The 18,470-nt window shown below is 40.1% G+C and overlaps 1 protein-coding gene across 4 annotated transcripts in view; it reads right to left on the bottom strand.

Annotated features, from left to right (window-relative positions):
- Nucleotides 1-18,470, bottom strand: part of stpg2 (sperm-tail PG-rich repeat containing 2) — a 58,128-nt gene that overhangs the window by 27,935 nt on the left and 11,723 nt on the right. For all 4 annotated transcript variants that reach the window (XR_003461636.1, XR_003461633.1, XM_019276015.2 and 1 more), the window contains exons 7-10: nucleotides 16,345-16,452; nucleotides 11,056-11,215; nucleotides 9,237-9,400; nucleotides 8,886-8,978 (exon numbers count right to left, since the gene is read on the bottom strand). Coding sequence is in view for 2 of the 4 variants with exons in the window: in XM_019276015.2 (XP_019131560.2) it covers nucleotides 8,886-8,978; nucleotides 9,237-9,400; nucleotides 11,056-11,215; nucleotides 16,345-16,452 (525 nt within the window). In the remaining 2 variants the exon portion in view is untranslated. The remainder of the gene's footprint in view (nucleotides 1-8,885; nucleotides 8,979-9,236; nucleotides 9,401-11,055; nucleotides 11,216-16,344; nucleotides 16,453-18,470) is intronic.

Genomic DNA, 18,470 nt, shown 5'->3' with positions numbered 1-18,470 from the left:
AGCTGGGATAGGCTCCAGCCCCACCGTGACCCTGCTGAGGATAAGCGGTCACAGATAATGGATGGTTGGATAGCTAAGTCAATAAACAACATACAGTTTCACTGTTTAGAGGCCAGTGACGAGGCAGAAGCAGAGCTAGAGCAGGTTGATGAGTAAATGAGCTCACAGGCAGGCACGCACCACATTTCCACATTAGCAAACTGACTGACTCCTGTGCACAAAGTCAATAGCATTGCTTGTCATTTCCCTTTTCTGTTCTGTTCTGTTTATAGCTGAGAGCAAATGAAAGACAGTGGACACCGTGAAGGAGAACCAAGAAGAAAGAAAATGAGAGTAAAAAGCTCTTGTCAGAGAAACTAGTCAATACAGCTACTGGATATGACAGCAACGCCCGCCCCCCTCCCTTCTTCAAATCTCTCTATCCATCACGTTTATGAATAGTTCAGGCGAATATTGAGCGGAGCATGATGGGAGCGTTACTGTCTGAAGCCTCGGGGTGGAAGTGTTACTAAACATGGCCGTTCATTTAATTGTGCGTGTATGTGTGTGTGTCTCCTTTATATAGTACTACAATGTGTATGCATTTATAAGCATGTTTCAAACTGATGCATGCATATCTGTATACTGTGTGTGTGTGTGTGTGTGTAATATGTATATTCTGGGAATTATTGCATAAATAAATGGGCAGATTTTGAATGAGCCACTTTCTCAATAAGTGCACTAGTGTATGCATGTGACCACGCATGAATTCTCACAGGGACTCACATCATCATCATTACCCTGACAGCTGACAGTAAAATCCATATCAAATCTATAAGTCCATTTTCCTGTTTTTGTTCCTTTCTTTCATCACTCGACTCCCTTGTCTCCCATAAATAGAGGCTGCACCGTGACATGCCATTAGCTGTCCATGGATATATCATAAAAATGCAATGAAACACGGAGACAAAAAGTCAATAAGTGACAAACCCTGGGCCACTGCATATTTTCCCGTTCCAGATACTTCAAGAGTATCTTGCCCGATGGCATTGCCCTCCATACAGCTGTCACACTCTTTGTCTGACTCAAATTATTTATCTCCAGAGCCACGGACAGCAGCATGTCTCACTTCTCATTTGTTCTCTTTCTGTCTTTATTCTTCCTGTCTTTTTCTACGTCATGTTGTTTCTCTCTCTGTTGTCACTATCTCTTTCTGTCCATCTGTCCCTAATTCTTTCATCCCTCTGTCTCACCCCGCGTTCATTTTCAGTATAATTTCACCTCCTTGATTTTAGTAGTTAGGTTCACTCTGCTGAGCAGGGGGTGATGCTGCTCTTCAGTTTGATAAATGTATGTTTCGCAAACACTCTAATTATCTCTACCAGAGCTAATAGGATAGATAATTACACATTATACACAAAGGCGCTCTCTCTCTCTTTCTCTCTCTCTCTCTCTCTCTCTCTCTCGCTCTCTCTTTCTCTTTGTCTTCCCTCCATTCCCTCCTACTGCTTCTTCCATTTAGTTTCATCTCTTCCCTCTTTCCGCCTTCCTGGTGGAGAGCAATGTGGTGTTTTTCCACTTGTAATTGACATTAATGAAGTTTTCCTTGACCATGTCAGACCTTGTGGATGATGTCTGTCTGTGACACAGCACCAGAAATACACTTGTATAAGACCTTTATGAAGACAACTGGCAACAGAAATAGGTAGAAGGGGAAAACACAACAGCACATAATGGAGATTCCTGATGAGCAATAGCTGCCTACAGAGCTAACACACAGGGATGCATAATTCAGCCTTCACAGTTAACATTTTTTAACATAAAAATACTGTAATTCTCTTTAAGTGCTTATTACAGCCCTGAGTGCTTTTATTATTATGAGGCAGAGGGCATTGTATTACACTGCAACCCAAATGTACCTATGGGTAAGTAACCTGACCCAACCTGTGCAAAAATCTTTTATATTTGTTGCCATGGCACTGGAAGTCAGTGTATTACCTCCACAAGCAGCACCAAGAGTTGCCAAGTGAAAGACAGCTATGTCTCCAGTTGTGAGGTGGCTCCTTTTTCTATTTGTTGCCATTATTATTTTCACAGAGTTGGTGTATTATGAATCCCGCTTCCAATCACTGTCAGTGGTAAATGTAATAAAAGCCATGTTTTAATATTGTCCGCCTGATTCCATCAAGCCAGTTTCACACACTGAGGAAGGAGAATCACGAAGTGCTGTTCATTGTTAGCGGAACAGATATTAGAGCAGATAAACTCTAATTTGTTTGAGTGGCAGAGACGTTATTGCTTGGTTACATCAGTTAAAAATGACTTGCATGGAGCCTGCTGGAAAATAGCAAATGGTTGGCAAAATAAAACTGAACTGAATAAAACTTTTATTTAGTGATATTGGTGTAAAAATCAAAAGAAACTTCTATGTTTTGAGTTTGCTTTGTTTTAATTACCAGCAGAATATGTAATAAGAAGCTAATCATAGTTGAGCAATGTAAGTAAATCACTTGTGCTTATCAATCACACAGCATGGAGTGTGTAAATATCATAGATAAATATTAATGTACTCTCTGTGACGTCACCCAGAGGTTTCTCAGAGTGTGGTGGCTCTGGTCATTGCCAACTTGGCAGTCCTGACTCTGCCGGCTCCCGGCTAATCCAAAACTGGGCAAGGAGCGTGGGTGGAGCTGAGGCAGGCCGAATTAAGCCTGGCTGCTGAACGAACCCACCTGTGAAGGCACCCACCTGTCACTCAAAGAGGCCAAGCTCATAATTCTGCATAACTTTCAGCCTTAAATAGTTGTTTTGGAGAACTGGTAAACATGTTTATTTCTGTTCAGACCTTGTGGAAATTTCTCATTTCTGCCACCCTCAAGTGATTATCACTGCAGATTTTGCCACTTCTGTGTTGACTTCACTTGCAAGCCATGGAGGTTGCAGCTTGGTAAATGTACTACAGCTTGGTGAAATAACTGTTTATGAAAGTGAAGTGTTTTTGTATGTTGATTATGGTTGAGTGAAGTTGTTACAACACTATTCACTGGCCCAGCTTGGGAAATTAAACTTCAAACTTTATGTTGCTCTCAGACAATTTTTGTAGGCAGATATATTTGTTCAAATATAATTCAGAAAACCGCATAATTTTCCTCTGTGTGGTCTTTGTGGTTGCCATGGTCACACAGCGAGCTGCAACAGTAAGTTTGAAGTCCCACCGTAATCATCTTACAGGGTAGCACTGCGCTCACAAGTGGCAGCTGCACTCTCTCTCTCCGTGCTGCTGTTGCCCACTTCAGCAGCACAGCCACAGTCATGGATATGTTGGCAACAACAGAGGCAGCGGGAACCTTTCACTGCCTTAAAGTACTTTCATAGAGACTTCAGGCAACTACTGCTGGAGAAACCTATGTCTTTGCTTCGTCTTTGATAGATTTTTTTACCTACTTGAGCTGTGCAACATGGCAACAGTTGAATTTATTAATATTCTGTATTCACTTTCTGTATTTTGAACTTTTTATGTTTATTATGATGATCTTGTGTACCAAGTGACCCCGGATGGCTCATTTCATTTCAGAATCTCATAGATTACACTGCAGATTTAACCCACTGCCACCAATTCACTCATAGTTCACTTATAAGTGAAAATGCACTTCTTATTGAAGCAATTGACGACACCTCATTATTGAACCCACACCCTTGCCATTGACAATCCCTCAATCTTAGAGTAACAGCAACCATCCATCAGGACCTCTATTAATCTCGACATCACTAGCAACAGAACAAAATCGATCAAGATGACAAAAGGCAGAGACGTATTAGTAAAAACTGACTGACGCCCTGTCAAACCTCTCCTGTCACTTCAAGGGACAGGGAATATTTTTACTGATCTATAGAAGAGAAGAATTCCGCTGCCTTGGGGTAAAACATAGGTCCAAATTAAATTCCACACTTAGTCTCTCCCAGTGCTGCCTGAGGGTATCCCACGACCTCTGCAATAGAAAGGTCACTATCAGAAAGGCTTGGCCAGGAGGAAGGAGGAGAACACAGGAGATGGGGAGGAAGTGAATGTGGAAAGTCGGGTAAGAAGAGAAAGGAATGAGGGATGAAAGGTAAAGAAGAGAAAGATGGAGATCAGGAGAAATAAAGAGCATTGGATTAGAAAACTGTAAACGCTCATGTAAGATATGCTGTATTCATGATCATCACTTCTTTCAGATCGTGTCATTTCTTTCTTCTCCACAGACAGGTAATCAACTCCTATCTGATCCAGACCTGTAGCTGTAATACAGATCTGACATGGCTTCAAATATTTGAACGAATTGTGTGTGTGCTTGATTTAAACTGTCAGAAATGTAAGCATCCTTTGAAAGAGGGCACGCCACAAGATAAGAAAAAATCAGCCTATATAAATCACGCCATGCCTGTTATTCAATATTTGCTGTTTGCCAATCTAATCCTTTAGGAAAAGACATACTTGAAATTCACAGTGTCAATGGAATAAATTAATTAAACAAACTGGACGTTGTCTCAAAACAAACACTGAGACACAAAAGATCTGTAAAGTAAAAATCAGAGGCAGTAATAGCAAAGACAGAGGAGAGGATGTAATAAATATCTTTTGGAAGTCAGATAAAAGGTCTCCCTGTTGTATTTAACGCTCCCCACAAGACAGCTTCTATCATTTCAAATGACATGATATGTCTTTTATATTTCTGATTTCAAAAGCCTTGCAGTGTGAATCATTTCTCCAACAAATGATCGACCCCTACTAATAGATGAAGCGTTTACCTCAAAGTTGAGAACTTGCAGACATGAAACAGATAATAGTGACGGACTCTCTGCTTTATTCTTTTTCTTTTCTTTCTTGTCTTACTCCCTTCCCATGATCGTTTCCTGATTAGACACTTTTAATATCCGTCCCAGTGGGGGACCGTTACCAGGGATACAGCCTAGGCTGCAGCACGGCATGTGGCTAACTGTTACAGCTAAGACTTCCCTGGGTGATTTTTCATTAACTGGTCATAAAGGAGGCTCTGTGTGGGGCCATTAAAAGTAGCCTCAGATCTTCTCCACAGACCACTCAGAGCTACCTCCCCGAAAGAAAGAAAAAGCGAGATGGGGAGGAAAATATGGAAGTAATATTGCGCCTTTTAAGAACAGTTCTATGGGCTATTATTTACTTTTCATCTTTTAGCATTTTGTTCCCCATTTTCTCAACCCTTTAGTCCATGTGACTGCTAGCCCTGCTGTTTGACCGATGAGGGCTGCACAGACTTATGCTACCTTCTTTCATCCCGACCTCGTCAGCTCCCCACTTGTATTTGCAGCCAGTTCTGGTGATGAAAGTTTTATTATCATTTCAACAAAAAGATAAATATATAATCAGTAATACAGCAAAATGCTATATTTATAAGGACTGTCAGTAAAGTGTACCAATAATGTGACCCACAAAAAGCAGATACGAAGTCTCTCTAATAATAAATCTGCTTGCTCAGACATACATCTAGGTATATATACATACACCCACAAGCTATCCTGAAGAAAAGTTACCACACAGTACATAACCGCATACATGCATACAAATTGTGGCCAATTACGTTTGTGGGAACACAAAAACAAGCTGGAGGTGCTGCTACTGGGAATTGAGCCAAGTTAAAGCCATTGTTAAATATTTAATCACCCTGTGTGTCTGGCATATAATGAAAGTCTACCACTGATCATTTCAACCTGCAGACCTCCGACACCCAGATCTATACTGAAGCTACACTGCATCAGTACATGATGGTGTGAAACAAACATTATGTGGACAGCGTATAGTGCCACTGTCAAGTTTTCTACTGTCTACTTTAGGATTTAGCACAAGCCAAGAGTTCTGAGTGAGCCAGATCATCCATCAGCACAATATACTACAGACTGACAGAAAGCTACATGGAGCCATTGTCATGAAAAATGGCAAACAGTGCAGACAGATATATGAAGCAGAGACTATTACAGAGGCGATCAGCACCAGATTCTTCAGTTTTCTAATGAGTCTCATCGCACTCTCCTAAGTTCATCTGTGATGTGCACAAAATGAGAGTGAATCACATTATGTTAATGCATAAACAATGTGACAATAACAATATTGTAATTTTTCTAAATGCAAAAAAGTTGGTGATCATGTTTGTCTAAGCTGCAGCAGTCCAGAGAAATGAGTCTAAAAACTGTAACGGATGCCGTGCTCAAGATAATTCAAGTTCATTTCATGACATTACTGTACACTATTGCCCAGCAGGGTGGCACGGGGAATAAAGTGACCGTCCTTCCCACAGATGGTGCTGACCATGACCTCTGACCTCACTGTATAGAAAGGCAAGTGAATTTCCAACTGCCAATGCATAACATTAGCATGCTCGCCTAGTAATCCAGGCATACTCTGTCATATATTCATGTGTAACACCTGCATATTTCGAGACTCCCGACCTCATTTGCCGGGGCAGTAGTTCTCAGTCCTGCTGCTCTGTACCCAGAGTCCTGCTGGTTTTATGTCCTACCAGGTAGTTAATTGCATTCACTTGGTGTCTGAGGTGTAAATCACTCACTGATTAGACAGCAGGAATGAAAACCAGCACTACTCTATGTCCTGATGATAAGGACTGATAAATACTGGGCCTGGTGAGCCCTGAACTTAGCTGTTTTTACTTGGGAAACATAAGCGAGTAAGGTAATTTCTCAAAGATGCAACAGTCAGTCAATTCAGGATCATAACAGCAGTATGGGGGAGAGATCGGATTCTTCCTGAAGATGATTTCCTATCAATGTATACGCACAAACAGGTTTCTAAAAGCTTTTAAACTTAACTGTAAAAATATAAATACGTTGGTTGGATGGGAAAGCTGTGGTCTGTGTCAGTCTATCTGTTTGTCCGCTTCCTGTGCTGACATCCACTGCACAAGAAAAAGTCAGGGAGTAGCCATGCTTCCTAAATCAGATTCCAGTGAATGTATTTCATGCTTTCCTACCTCTTCAGGTGCAGGTAAAAGAAAACGTTAATGTTAGGAATTTAGTTATATAAGTATTGTGTTTAACACAGATAGATTTGTATAAAAACTACAAGATGGCAAAGCACACGTGCCCTCGGTGCTAAGTGATAAATTACCCTAGAGAGCAGCGTTTGCTGTTAAGATCAGTTCTGGAGACCTTTGCCTCACGATTTACATTACACTTCTAACCTTTGGAGTTAATCAGAATAAACACCAGCTGGTACCCGGAAAAAAATACTTGAAAATACAAATTGTGTATCTTGAATATTAAAATGCTGTAGTATACACTTTAGCAGAACATTTACATAATTGTCTCCTAGAACATTTTTTCAATACTAAGATTTAATTGCTAACCCTCACATGCAGCTGCCTCTCCTGTTTCTTCATTAGCACATTATTTCTATGTAAACGCATGATGTGTCACACAGGAGGAAAAAAACGAAGCTTTTACAATCCAAACATTGTCACATTTTAAAACATACCACCATTACTGTTATCCATGTGCTGACATTGATAATAAGTCCTGTAAGCACACTAATAAAGTGTTAACAATGTAAGTGTGAAGACGAGGGCATTTAGTGTTTTTTTTTTTACAGAAAACTGTTGCAGTCATATAAAACATGAGAAAGGACGGTGCTCAATGAATTAACAGTGTTTTTTTTTTTGTGTTACCATCTCATAGCAAGCAGTATGAAACTGATTCAGTCAAGCAACAGCATTTGATTTTTGGCTGTCGTTGAAGGTGGACTGAGTAATAAAAAATAGTTAAACCTCTTATAATTCTACGCTGAGCTCCCTGTCGTCTTTGACAAATTGGATTAAGTCTCCAGTGGCCAACAACTTTTGGATTTGCAGGATAAAGGGTCAAGATAAGTGATCCAACTATTAATTTTCCTTCACCAACTGTACCAGAAACTGCAAATTTTAACAGCAAGAAACTGATGATGAGAGGCACTTCAAATTTGTGAAATGAAGGTGGATAATAAAAATTTTAAATAATAGGTAGGTTTGGCTGTTGGGTAATTTTATGGTTTGATTCTTTTCTTTCTCAATTAAATGTATTTCATTTGACACTCAGTATTGAATATTGAAAGAATTCTAATTTCATAAAGATCCATCAATGTTCACTGCTTTTACAAATGTTGCTGATTATCAGTTCACTTGTGAAAATTATCCCGAAGGAGTCAGTAGACTTTTAAATGACACGACTCATTAAAACCTGGATCTGAGGTTTAGATAAATGAGTCTCTGTGAGGCACTCCTGTGTAGCATTGCTACATCTTCAAAGCTTGAAGATTAATTCCCAGTGATCATAGAAATACTTTTTATTAAATAAGTTCTGGTAAAAAAAATATCTCTCTATAAGATAATTCAATATCAAATGTACTTATAAACATAAAAGTAAAAGCATATAGGCATAGGCAATACTCATATATAAATACATTTAAAATCAAATTAAACACAGTTATACTGTAAATAGGTTTATATTTAAATCATTTTGAGAGAAATAAAGTCAACAAAGTGGGCGAGAATAAGATTGCAACACGAGCGAGGAACAATAAACTAATTAGAACAAATTGTGACCTGTTTTCTTCAGCATAAATGAGAAAGAGGAAAAGAATAAAAGAAGCAGTCAAAGAAAATTAACTGTTGGAAAACAGGACCCCTGGCATAGCTGGTCAGATGCTACCGCTGCGATGGCCCATTTATGAAAGTAAAAACCTGGCATGTATTGCTGTTTTATTCCATTTTAGACTATTCTGTTAAGTAGGTTTCAACAGCTTTACAACAGAAACATGTTGTGGGGATAAAAACAAGTGAGACAAAGACAACTGTAAAGGAAACTGGGAGCCAAAGAGCCAACGGGAAGGAAAAGAGACTTACTTTAGCCAGTAATGATAACGGCAGACGTTCTGTGGCTGATTTAAAAACTGCCATGTGCCGGTTTTTGTAGAGCTCCTCTGTCTTCTTTTCTGCCTGAACACAAACACACAGCAAACACACACACATGTGCACACATGTTTCATTGAGGACATGAAAGTATTCTGTCAAGTACTGACAGAACATCAAGTTATATCAATCTTTATTTATGTAGCTCAGAATCATATGTACAGATTGTATTAAATCCCTGTGGTTTATATTTCATTCTAATTAATATTAGGACAGATGTGTACCGCTAAATAAAAAAAGAAGAAAGAAGTTAAAAAATAAATAAATACTGATGGATCTTCCTACCTCATACTGTCCTGGACTTGGGGCCTCTATCAACTCCTTGTTGTCAAGGAATGAGTTGCGTTGAGAAGTGGAGCCGAAGCCTCCTTTTCTGGTTCTCTCAAAAAAAGCTTTTTTAAAGCTCTCCCGGGCTAATCCATAGTCAAACACATTATAGGACCCTGGACCTGCAAAGAGTATGGAAGATTGGGATTATTGTGTGTACTTGTACGGGGTGTGTTTTTAAATAGTCTTTTCACTGCCTTGAGATAAAGTGGTCCAGGACAACATCATGAAGTGCTTACTTTTCTTTAAACCTATTAGCCCTGTCCAAACCTCCATGAGGATGAAAAGCAATTTACACAAGACTTACAGTGAGGACACAGACCTTAGACATATGAAGCGTAGGTGTAGCTTTGGCTTTGTGCCTTTCATGTTTGGCAGTGTGTGTAGATTTTATGTAGTGCTTACACTGAAAATGACAGACGCACTAAACCTGCGCTACTCAAGATTTCATATGGACACACTCGTGTGTTTCTGCTATTTTAATATTTGTATCCTCAACAGTGCAGTAGCATGTCTGCAAGTGTGAATGTCTGCTTTGGTAACAGATAGAGAAACACAGAATAATGGTTCTCCATTTCTAATGATGCCATGACTGAAAAAACCCTGCATACTGCAACTTAAAAGGTCCAGTGTGTAGGATTTAGTGGCATCTAGCGGTGTAGTTGCTGATTGCAAACCTCTCACGTCACTCTCTCCTTCCTAGTATGAAGGAGAAACTACAGTGGCTGAAAAATGCATGACAAAAGGCCCTTTGCAGAGCTAGTGTTAGTTTGTACTTCTTCAGAGTTACAGAACTGGTGTACAAGCTGACAATTTGACAACACATACTCATCTGTGCACATACAATACAGCTAAACACAAAGGTCTTAATTGGATTTTTTTTCATTGCATCAGACTAAATGATTTCTAAAAGTCTAGAGTCAAAAACAAAGAAACGAGAAAATACAAGTGCGTCTTCTGTCCACTGCCTGAGATAACACCAAACGAAAATAAAGCAAGGCCTTTCAGATCAGCCTTGTGGTTCTGACATTTTAGGGACGAAGTTCAGTCTCACTTGTCAATTCTGTCCCACAGCCTATACATCAAAACCTCCTTCAGACCTGAACTTTAACACCACGCTAACATTTAATCTGTACAGACAAATCATGAAACGCCCTCAGATTCAGTCGCACTTAGAGATGTTTGGAGAAGAGACCACAACAACAGGTCTAAATGTTAGTGTGGTGATGAAGTCTGTAGGGTTTTTTACACAAATGGTTACTGTCCAATGTAATATATGCAGCTTCAGCAATAAAAAAATCCCAAGTAACTTTTAACATTAATATTTTTGATGAATATTCTCAGCTGCTATTCAATTTGTGTGATAAAAACAGATAAAATAATCCTTTTTATATTGAATATAATGGCCATGCCAAATCAAAATCTAAGCCTTCAGAAAATGTGGGGTTTTTATGATGAAAGTGGAACAAGATTCAGGCTTCGAAACCCACCCAAACAAATACTGCCCTCAGACAGTATAAGGCAACACTCAAGTGCCAATGATATCTGACGGGTTATGGACACAAAGAGTCAATCCTCAGTTATTACCTCTAAGAGCTAGATGCATGTTGAGAAATCTATAAAACATTTTCTGTTTTTGCACAGCCAGAACAATACTAAATCTTTGATGTGCATCTGTAAAATATAACTACATACATCAAAGAAGAATATCACTTTGAACAGCATCCAAATCGAACACAGCATAGACTGGCACACACACCACCACACATGTACTGACCTGGTGTGGAGCAGTTTTTGTCGTGTCGAGTGAAGCGCACTGCCGTGATGCCAAATGGGCTTTTCTTCATTCCTGTGGTCTTCTTCAGGAGCTCCAGGGCACAGCGCGGGTCATTATATACACCAACAGGGGGCGACTCTTTTTTCACGTCGCTAAACCTCTAATAGAGGGAGATGAAGGGGAATGAGACAGACAGCAGTGTTTTAAGATTATAAATAATGCATTTATTCTCTCTAACCAGTGGAACAAGCTGTGAATATTTGCTTTATCCACAGGAAGAAATGATGGAGCAGTGTATATCTTTGCAGTCAGACAGACAGAACCTGACCCAAAACAGACCAATTGCCCACAACCCACATGGAGACAAGACTAAAAGTTACACTATCGGCCGTGTGGCGTTTTACTGCTCATTACATACCAGGAAGGACATCTCAGGTGGATATTGTCAGATCTAGCCTCAGCTGTACATCTGCTCCGTTCAGGTTACGTGGGATAAACAGCAGCAGTAAAAAAGCTTCCCATGGAAAAATTGTGTAAGCATGCACACCAATAGACAAGTTTTAATGAAGCGACTGAAACGTGTCAGATGAGTTCAGAAAATGACATGACTAACTTTAAAACACTCTGAGCGAGATGAATTCATCTCTATCTCTCTGCTAGGGGTGCAGGGGTATGCTCAGGGTGGCCTCATTGCATCATCGAGCTACCCTTTAGGACCGCCCACTAACATTTTTCAGTCAGGATGCTCTTACAATGCAAAAATAATAAATGCATTCCATGTGTAAAAGTAAAAATATATGGAATTCTTGATTTTGGCTACATGTAAAGAATGGCTTTGCCATCAATACCACTAGTTGACGCTTTGTAATCCAAGCTGTATGCAGAAACTTGAAATACAGATCACACTAAACTGAAAGAAAGGGGTAAAAAAAGAAGAGAAAAAGGAAGAATGCATAAAAGAAAGAATAAGAGAGTAAAATGCACATAGACAGAAGAAATTAGTGAGAGTAGGAGGGAGAAGATGAGATGGCATAAACAGCATCTCCAACTCAAAAATAATGATGCACACAATCAGGTACATAATGGTCTTTGACCGTTTTGCTGATATCAGAGCTGATTCAGCACTGCTTGATTCACTTCCAGGGTATAAATGTGTTTATCTGATAGCCTATTATAACAACACAGGCAATCAAGTTGCCTTTTCAGTCAAAATAACTGAAGATGAACTGTGTTTCAATGTTACGCTAAATTCCTCCTCAGCCTCTCACGACTGAACCATTTGGCTGTTTCTTATCGAATACAACAGAGGAATAAAAATTACTTTATTCTTTTATATACCAGCCTGTCCATTTTAACAACACCATGCCCACGCACACATGCACACTTCGAGAGATGACATTCAAAGTATAAGAATGATCATACGTATAACCCGTTTGTTGGAAACATGCCAATCATTGATTTGCACTTTCCATTTAAACAAGATTCAGCCTATGGAAAATTAGTTGAGGGGTAATGAAAATTGTGTTAGTAATGCACAGTTGAATTATTGAGCTTTTAGTCAAGAAGGAGAAATGCGAAGAAAAGAACGAGTAAAGAGGTGCAGCTGGAGGAGGAAATGGAGAGGAAAAGTGAAATGGAGTGAGTGTTTGAAGATAATAAAGAAGACGGGCTGAAGTTACAAGACATGCTGTTTCAAGGCCAAACAAAACTGCGCTCCTTCAAAGTCAGTATCAAACTGGTCTTTGTGGCCATCTGTCAAACCAACACTGACCTAAGACCTCAAATTTAATGACAGAGCTTTATTGGCAATCCGCATTGATGCTTCATCTATTTTATAGCTGTTTTTATTTTGTTATGCTGCCTCATGTTCCATTTCCAAATATATATACGATGGGAAATGCCAAAGGAAGACTTTTAAAAATCGTGCCCAGAGCAAACATGCTGTCCATGTAAGGTGCCTCTGTGGACCCCTCAGAGACAGAATGTCTTAACGTCTGTTAATGTGGATTAATGAGGCCACAGAGTGATGGAAGAGTAGAAGGGGAGTAAGTGCACTCATGCCAACCAAACAGAACCTCAGCTGCACTGTTAAGGTGAGTTGAGACTGAGTGGGAAGAGAAGTCTAGAGGCAGTACAACTACATGTCAAGTCAATGCTAAGAAACAAATCCACCCTGGGCGATACAAAAAAAAAAGGCAAAGAGGCAAAGATGCATCCTCACGGGCTGAAAAAGTTCCAACTTGATTTGTCCTCATCCTGAAGTTGCATGACTCCTATGACTCCAATTTCTGTCTCTGGCCTCCTGTTGTGTTAGACACACTGTGATGTCATCACTAAAACCCACTGAGGAACATCTATAAATGTGTGTGTGTGTGTGTGCATGTGTCACAAGATAAACAAAAGAGGTGAAACTGGGATAAAATAACTACAAGAAATTGAGTTCTTGGTCAATTTTGTGATCAGTCAGAGACTGAGATGTCACACAAACACAGCACACACACACAGCCAATGTGCCAAGCTAACTTTTGTACAGTCAGTATACTAAACAGAGATAAAACAAACAATCCAGCAGTCAAATCTGGGTGAAGAAAGGCAAAAATTCACTTAAAAGATAAGTGTGCGGGATTTATTATCAGTGTTTGGTTTGTCTCTTATGGGCTACTGTAGAAACATAGCAATGCTTATGTTCAGTTGATAATACGCTAATGTAAACATAGTTGTTTCATTTATTTTAATGAAAATGTTAAAATTTACATCACATGATTTTATTTTATGTGCGTTTTCTTTTTGATATATAAAAGATTGTGAAGTACCAAGAGAGAAGATGGTCTCTAGGGACACAAGGGACTCAAGGATGAAACAGCATGTGAATGGAAAGGATGGAGCAGAGATAAAAATATCCGTAAATTAGGAGAACGATGAAGTAAATGGAAACAGGAGTAGATGGAAGGGAAATAGAATGATAAACGAGGGATAAAGAGTCTTGTAACCTTAAAAAGTATCAAGTAAAAGCACAGGAGCTAATGCAGAAATGGAAAGGAGGGAACAAAAAAGGAAATCGGGGATCAGAAGGGGAGCAAAGCCAAGGTGCGGAAAATGCATGTTCTCACAAAGTGGCATATTGAAGCTTTGATACTGGGAAACTGGGAAGTCAAAGGGAGGAGAAGACGCAGGAACTGGAAGATTCCAGCTGTTCCTCTTATCTCGCCATCCCTCCTTCTTTCCCTCACTCCCTTGTTTCCTCTCTATCCTTCCACCGGGTAACAGTGTCAGATGGAACTGGACTCACAGGGAGACGAAGATCTAAGAAAAATGCCGCTCTCAGTTCAGCATTCAAGATGACTTGTGACACACACACACACACACACACACACACACACACACACACACACACACACACACACACACACACACACACACACACACACTCACACACAAAATCCCAAGCCGAGTTCCTCAGTGGGTGACGACATCACAGGGTCGATGCACTAACACAGCATGTGGTGAGGGAAATTAGGTCAGAGTCAGCTATGACACAGACACACACATGCACACCTATGCACAGACACACATACAGGAATCAAATGAATGTTTCAGACATTATTAAGATCATTTTATGGAACCACTGTGTGTGTGTGTGTGTGTGTGTGTGTGTGTGTGTGTGTGTGTGTGTGTGTGTGTGTTTGCGTGCATAGCTGCATATGTGAAACGATGGGTGTGTTCAACTGCATTAATGTCAGGAGTGCTTGTGAACTTGCCTATCTTGTATCTGTGGATAAAATTTGCACGTGTGTGATTTCTTGTTTTGTGTCTGTATGATCATGCACCGACACATTGTGCCTGTGTGTCAGAGCGATAATTAAAACATCAGTCAGAGTTTCACAGGAGTGAATCTGTGGGGCAGTGCCACAGAGGAGTTCAGCTATTCCTGAGACGTAAAACTACACATTTTCACATCCTTCATCTCCGCTCCTGTGAGCCTCTTAATAAACTCATCCTCACCCCCGTCTGAAAAAACCCTCCACTCCCAGCACATCAATTAAACAAGCAAAGCCCGGCTCAGTGTCTTGGATCTGTAACTTAATCTTAAATATTCCATATTTAAATCCAGTCTCCTTTGAGGAACTGTAAATTGAATAAAGTTGCCTCACATAGATTATTTCTGAGAATTCTTTTTTAATGTGGTCTGACTGTTTTCTGTGTGAGTAATACAACTAAATGGATCTGAATGTGTTTATCTATTTGTGCATGAGGAGCTCCTCCTAAGAACCATGTCACATCTGTATTATCGCAGCAAATGTACCAAGCCGCAACCTCCGGTGCTGGGAAATGAAGTCAATGTGGAAGTGCTACAAACTGTACTTCTTCGTGCAGCTGCTTGAGACAGGCTGCAGAAGTGAGTCAATCTCCATAAGCGGCCATATAAAGATGCCCAACTTCACAGCAGAAATGAACATGTTTACAGCCTGGTTCAGACTGGATTTGGTCTCTATAGCTAATTTACCTGGGTGATTTTTTTTTAACTCGCCCATTCAGATGATATTAAGCCTTGAAGATACGCATAATTAACAGCGTGAGCACTTTATTGACAGGGTCATGTCATTACAGATGGCTTATTAGAGCACCCAGGCGTCATTTAGCCTGCCTCAGGTCCACCGATGATGCACGTCTATGCCGATATTTACATTAGCCGGGAGGCGGAAGAAGCAGCACATCCAACATGGCGGTAGCCAGCCAGCCGGTGAATTCGTTTCAAGCATAGCTACGTAGCTTCATTAAGTTTCTCATTCCAAACAGTACAAGTTTCCTGCTCAGCACCAAACGGCGCAAAGTAGAAGCCAGCAAAAACATGGTGGCATCTTTGGGTCGGGGTATTACCGGGCTGATATCATCATTAAAAGTGTCACACAGCTAAACAGAAAGAATACTATATTTTAGTTATTAAATGTCATTACATTCTCTTTCATTTTTGTATCAATGAACTCATCACAGAATACGGTGGAACCTCGAGTGGAATGAGCGAAATGATTTCAGACAACAGCAGCAGGTCTCATACTCATAAGAGAGACATCACTATAGTTCTGGAGTCTGCTGCTGAATGTATGTGGACACTGAATCAATGCAATAGGAAGGTGAAAGCGAAAACACAAAAATTGAAATAGACCCTGGTGGGTAAAATCCTGCTCTACACAGTACAACCTGCTTCACCTGAAAATGCACCCACAGGCCGGTACACAAAGCACTAAATGACTTTTCTGTGAACTGTGCCTGGTTCTGTTTGCATTGTACCTCAGTCTGAGACAGGAAGGAGCAAGTCAAGTTCGGCAGGTTACCACTGGACTTCACAGGCTTCTCAAACTGACTTCTGATGTGGTACTGGCCTGGACCAGGAACTCCCTGATGGGAAGAAGAACGCAAGAAATGTACAGTGAGTACAAGATAATATTTGTAGTTACATTCTTCGGTAATATCACATTTCATTTAGTTGCATGAATTCAAAGAAAAAACAAAAAAGAGACACTGGATGGAAAGAAGGAAAAAGGAACAAAGAGTAGCTTTGATTTTTTTTCTGCTTCTGCGCTAAATAGAGGGCACAGAGATGGAGAGAACACCAGATGAGTGAGCACAAGTGAAAACACGCAGAAAAAGTGTGAAAAAAGGCAGTCGTCTTTCTACGCTCTGCAATTAAGCCATTTATGGCTTAATAGGCAGAGTGGAAGAGCAACACGTGTGCATGTTTGCTCTTTTCATCATCGTAGGAAACAGTCGCGACAATTCAAGACTGCTGCATCATTTCTGTGCAGTACTTACTGTAACTAGCAAACCAGTTAACAACATCAGACCTCACAGTCACAGAGATGCTGACAGTGACAGGTGACAAAAAAAACACACCTTTCCACATTCCCTAGTGCAGAGGCAGGACATTTTGGTATATTCGGGTAAACCCACAAGGTTGCTTGGCCAGAGGTGGTTTAACTATGTCTGCAGTGAAACAGCATGGATTTCTGTGGAGATTGTTAGCAGTTACACCTGAATCTTGAGGGGGAACAGTTGTGAATTTCAGCACAATATGTCTTCCCCATGCCTTAGGACAGCTCAATCTTTATTCATGAACATTGACTACAATGTCTTCCTGCCAGAAACAAGTTCCTGGCCCCCAGAATCTGAAATGTCACATACAGACAACCAGTATGTTGATGTTCAGTAAAGGTGCCACTGATTTTTTCTAAGAATTCAAAGGGTCAATAAGATTTTGAGCTGGTGAAATTATGTTCAGAAATAATAACAAAAAAGTGAGAAACTACAAGTACTTATGACTAAAACTTTAATGTATGTTCATGTGCAACTGCTGAGTTTCTCATATACTTTTCTGCTTTGAATTTGTCCTCGGATGTTCACAAACGAATCATTGTTGAATTTGTTTTGCATACATTTTATTTAAACACATGTTTTTCTACAACTACACATCTTTTTTTTCCCTTTTACATTATTTCTAAGGTTCATATACAGCCCCAGGCTTCGAAAAGATTTCTGAACACCTTTTTACAGGCTCGCAAATATAATGACCCTTATTTAAGCTCCCTGTCCACTGGGGATGCACAAGCCAGCGCATTCCTAATTGCCCGTTCCAAGCCCAGATAAAATGGGGAGGGCTTCCGACATAAAAAACAAAAAAACAAAAAAGCCTATACACCAAATAAAATATCCAACTAGATCTTCATGCCATGTTGGGCATGGCCTTAGCAGATGGTCTGCTGAGGGACCCCTAAAAAATGTTTTTTTTTTTTTTTTTTTTTTTTTTTACAGTAGATAATCCAGGGTTAGACAGTTGTGCCACCAAGTTTTTTTCAGTTTTTTCAAGGTTTTTTCCTCTGCGTGAGCAGTACTGCTTCCCCGTTTCTAGAAATAACAAGTGCTGCAATAACAACATCATCCATGACAATGTTAGCATGGATTTCAGAACATTTCAAAGATGAACTGACAGCTCATATTTACAAGGTAATATTAGCAATTGCATTTGTACAACTCCATCTGTTTTGCTTTTGATTGCAGGGACACACACGATAATGGTTTGTTCAGTCGTTGCCCTTGCCATGTCAGAATGCCTATTTAATGGGGAAATCCTACACGCAGACTCTTAAACTCTATGTGACACCAGCAGCCCCAAGCCATTAGAGGCAGACTGTCTGCTGATCTCTAGGAAGTAAAAGGTGTTTGTCCTGAGTGTCCCCACTGTGGGTAATGACCCATCTGGTCAGTGTATGTGTGCGGGGGAGTAAATGTGAGTTGAGGTGTCAGGTACTAATGATGACGGATGGAGGAGCAGCCATCATGGTAGGGGGTCCAAATACAGCATGGTGAACACATACAGGCATACACAGAAGGCAAAGTTTATGAAACAAAGTCACGGGATA

This window comes from Larimichthys crocea, chromosome III (assembly GCF_000972845.2).
Source record: "Larimichthys crocea isolate SSNF chromosome III, L_crocea_2.0, whole genome shotgun sequence".
Taxonomy (NCBI): domain Eukaryota; kingdom Metazoa; phylum Chordata; class Actinopteri; family Sciaenidae; genus Larimichthys; species Larimichthys crocea.
This window is presented reverse-complemented; position numbering and strand designations above follow the sequence as displayed.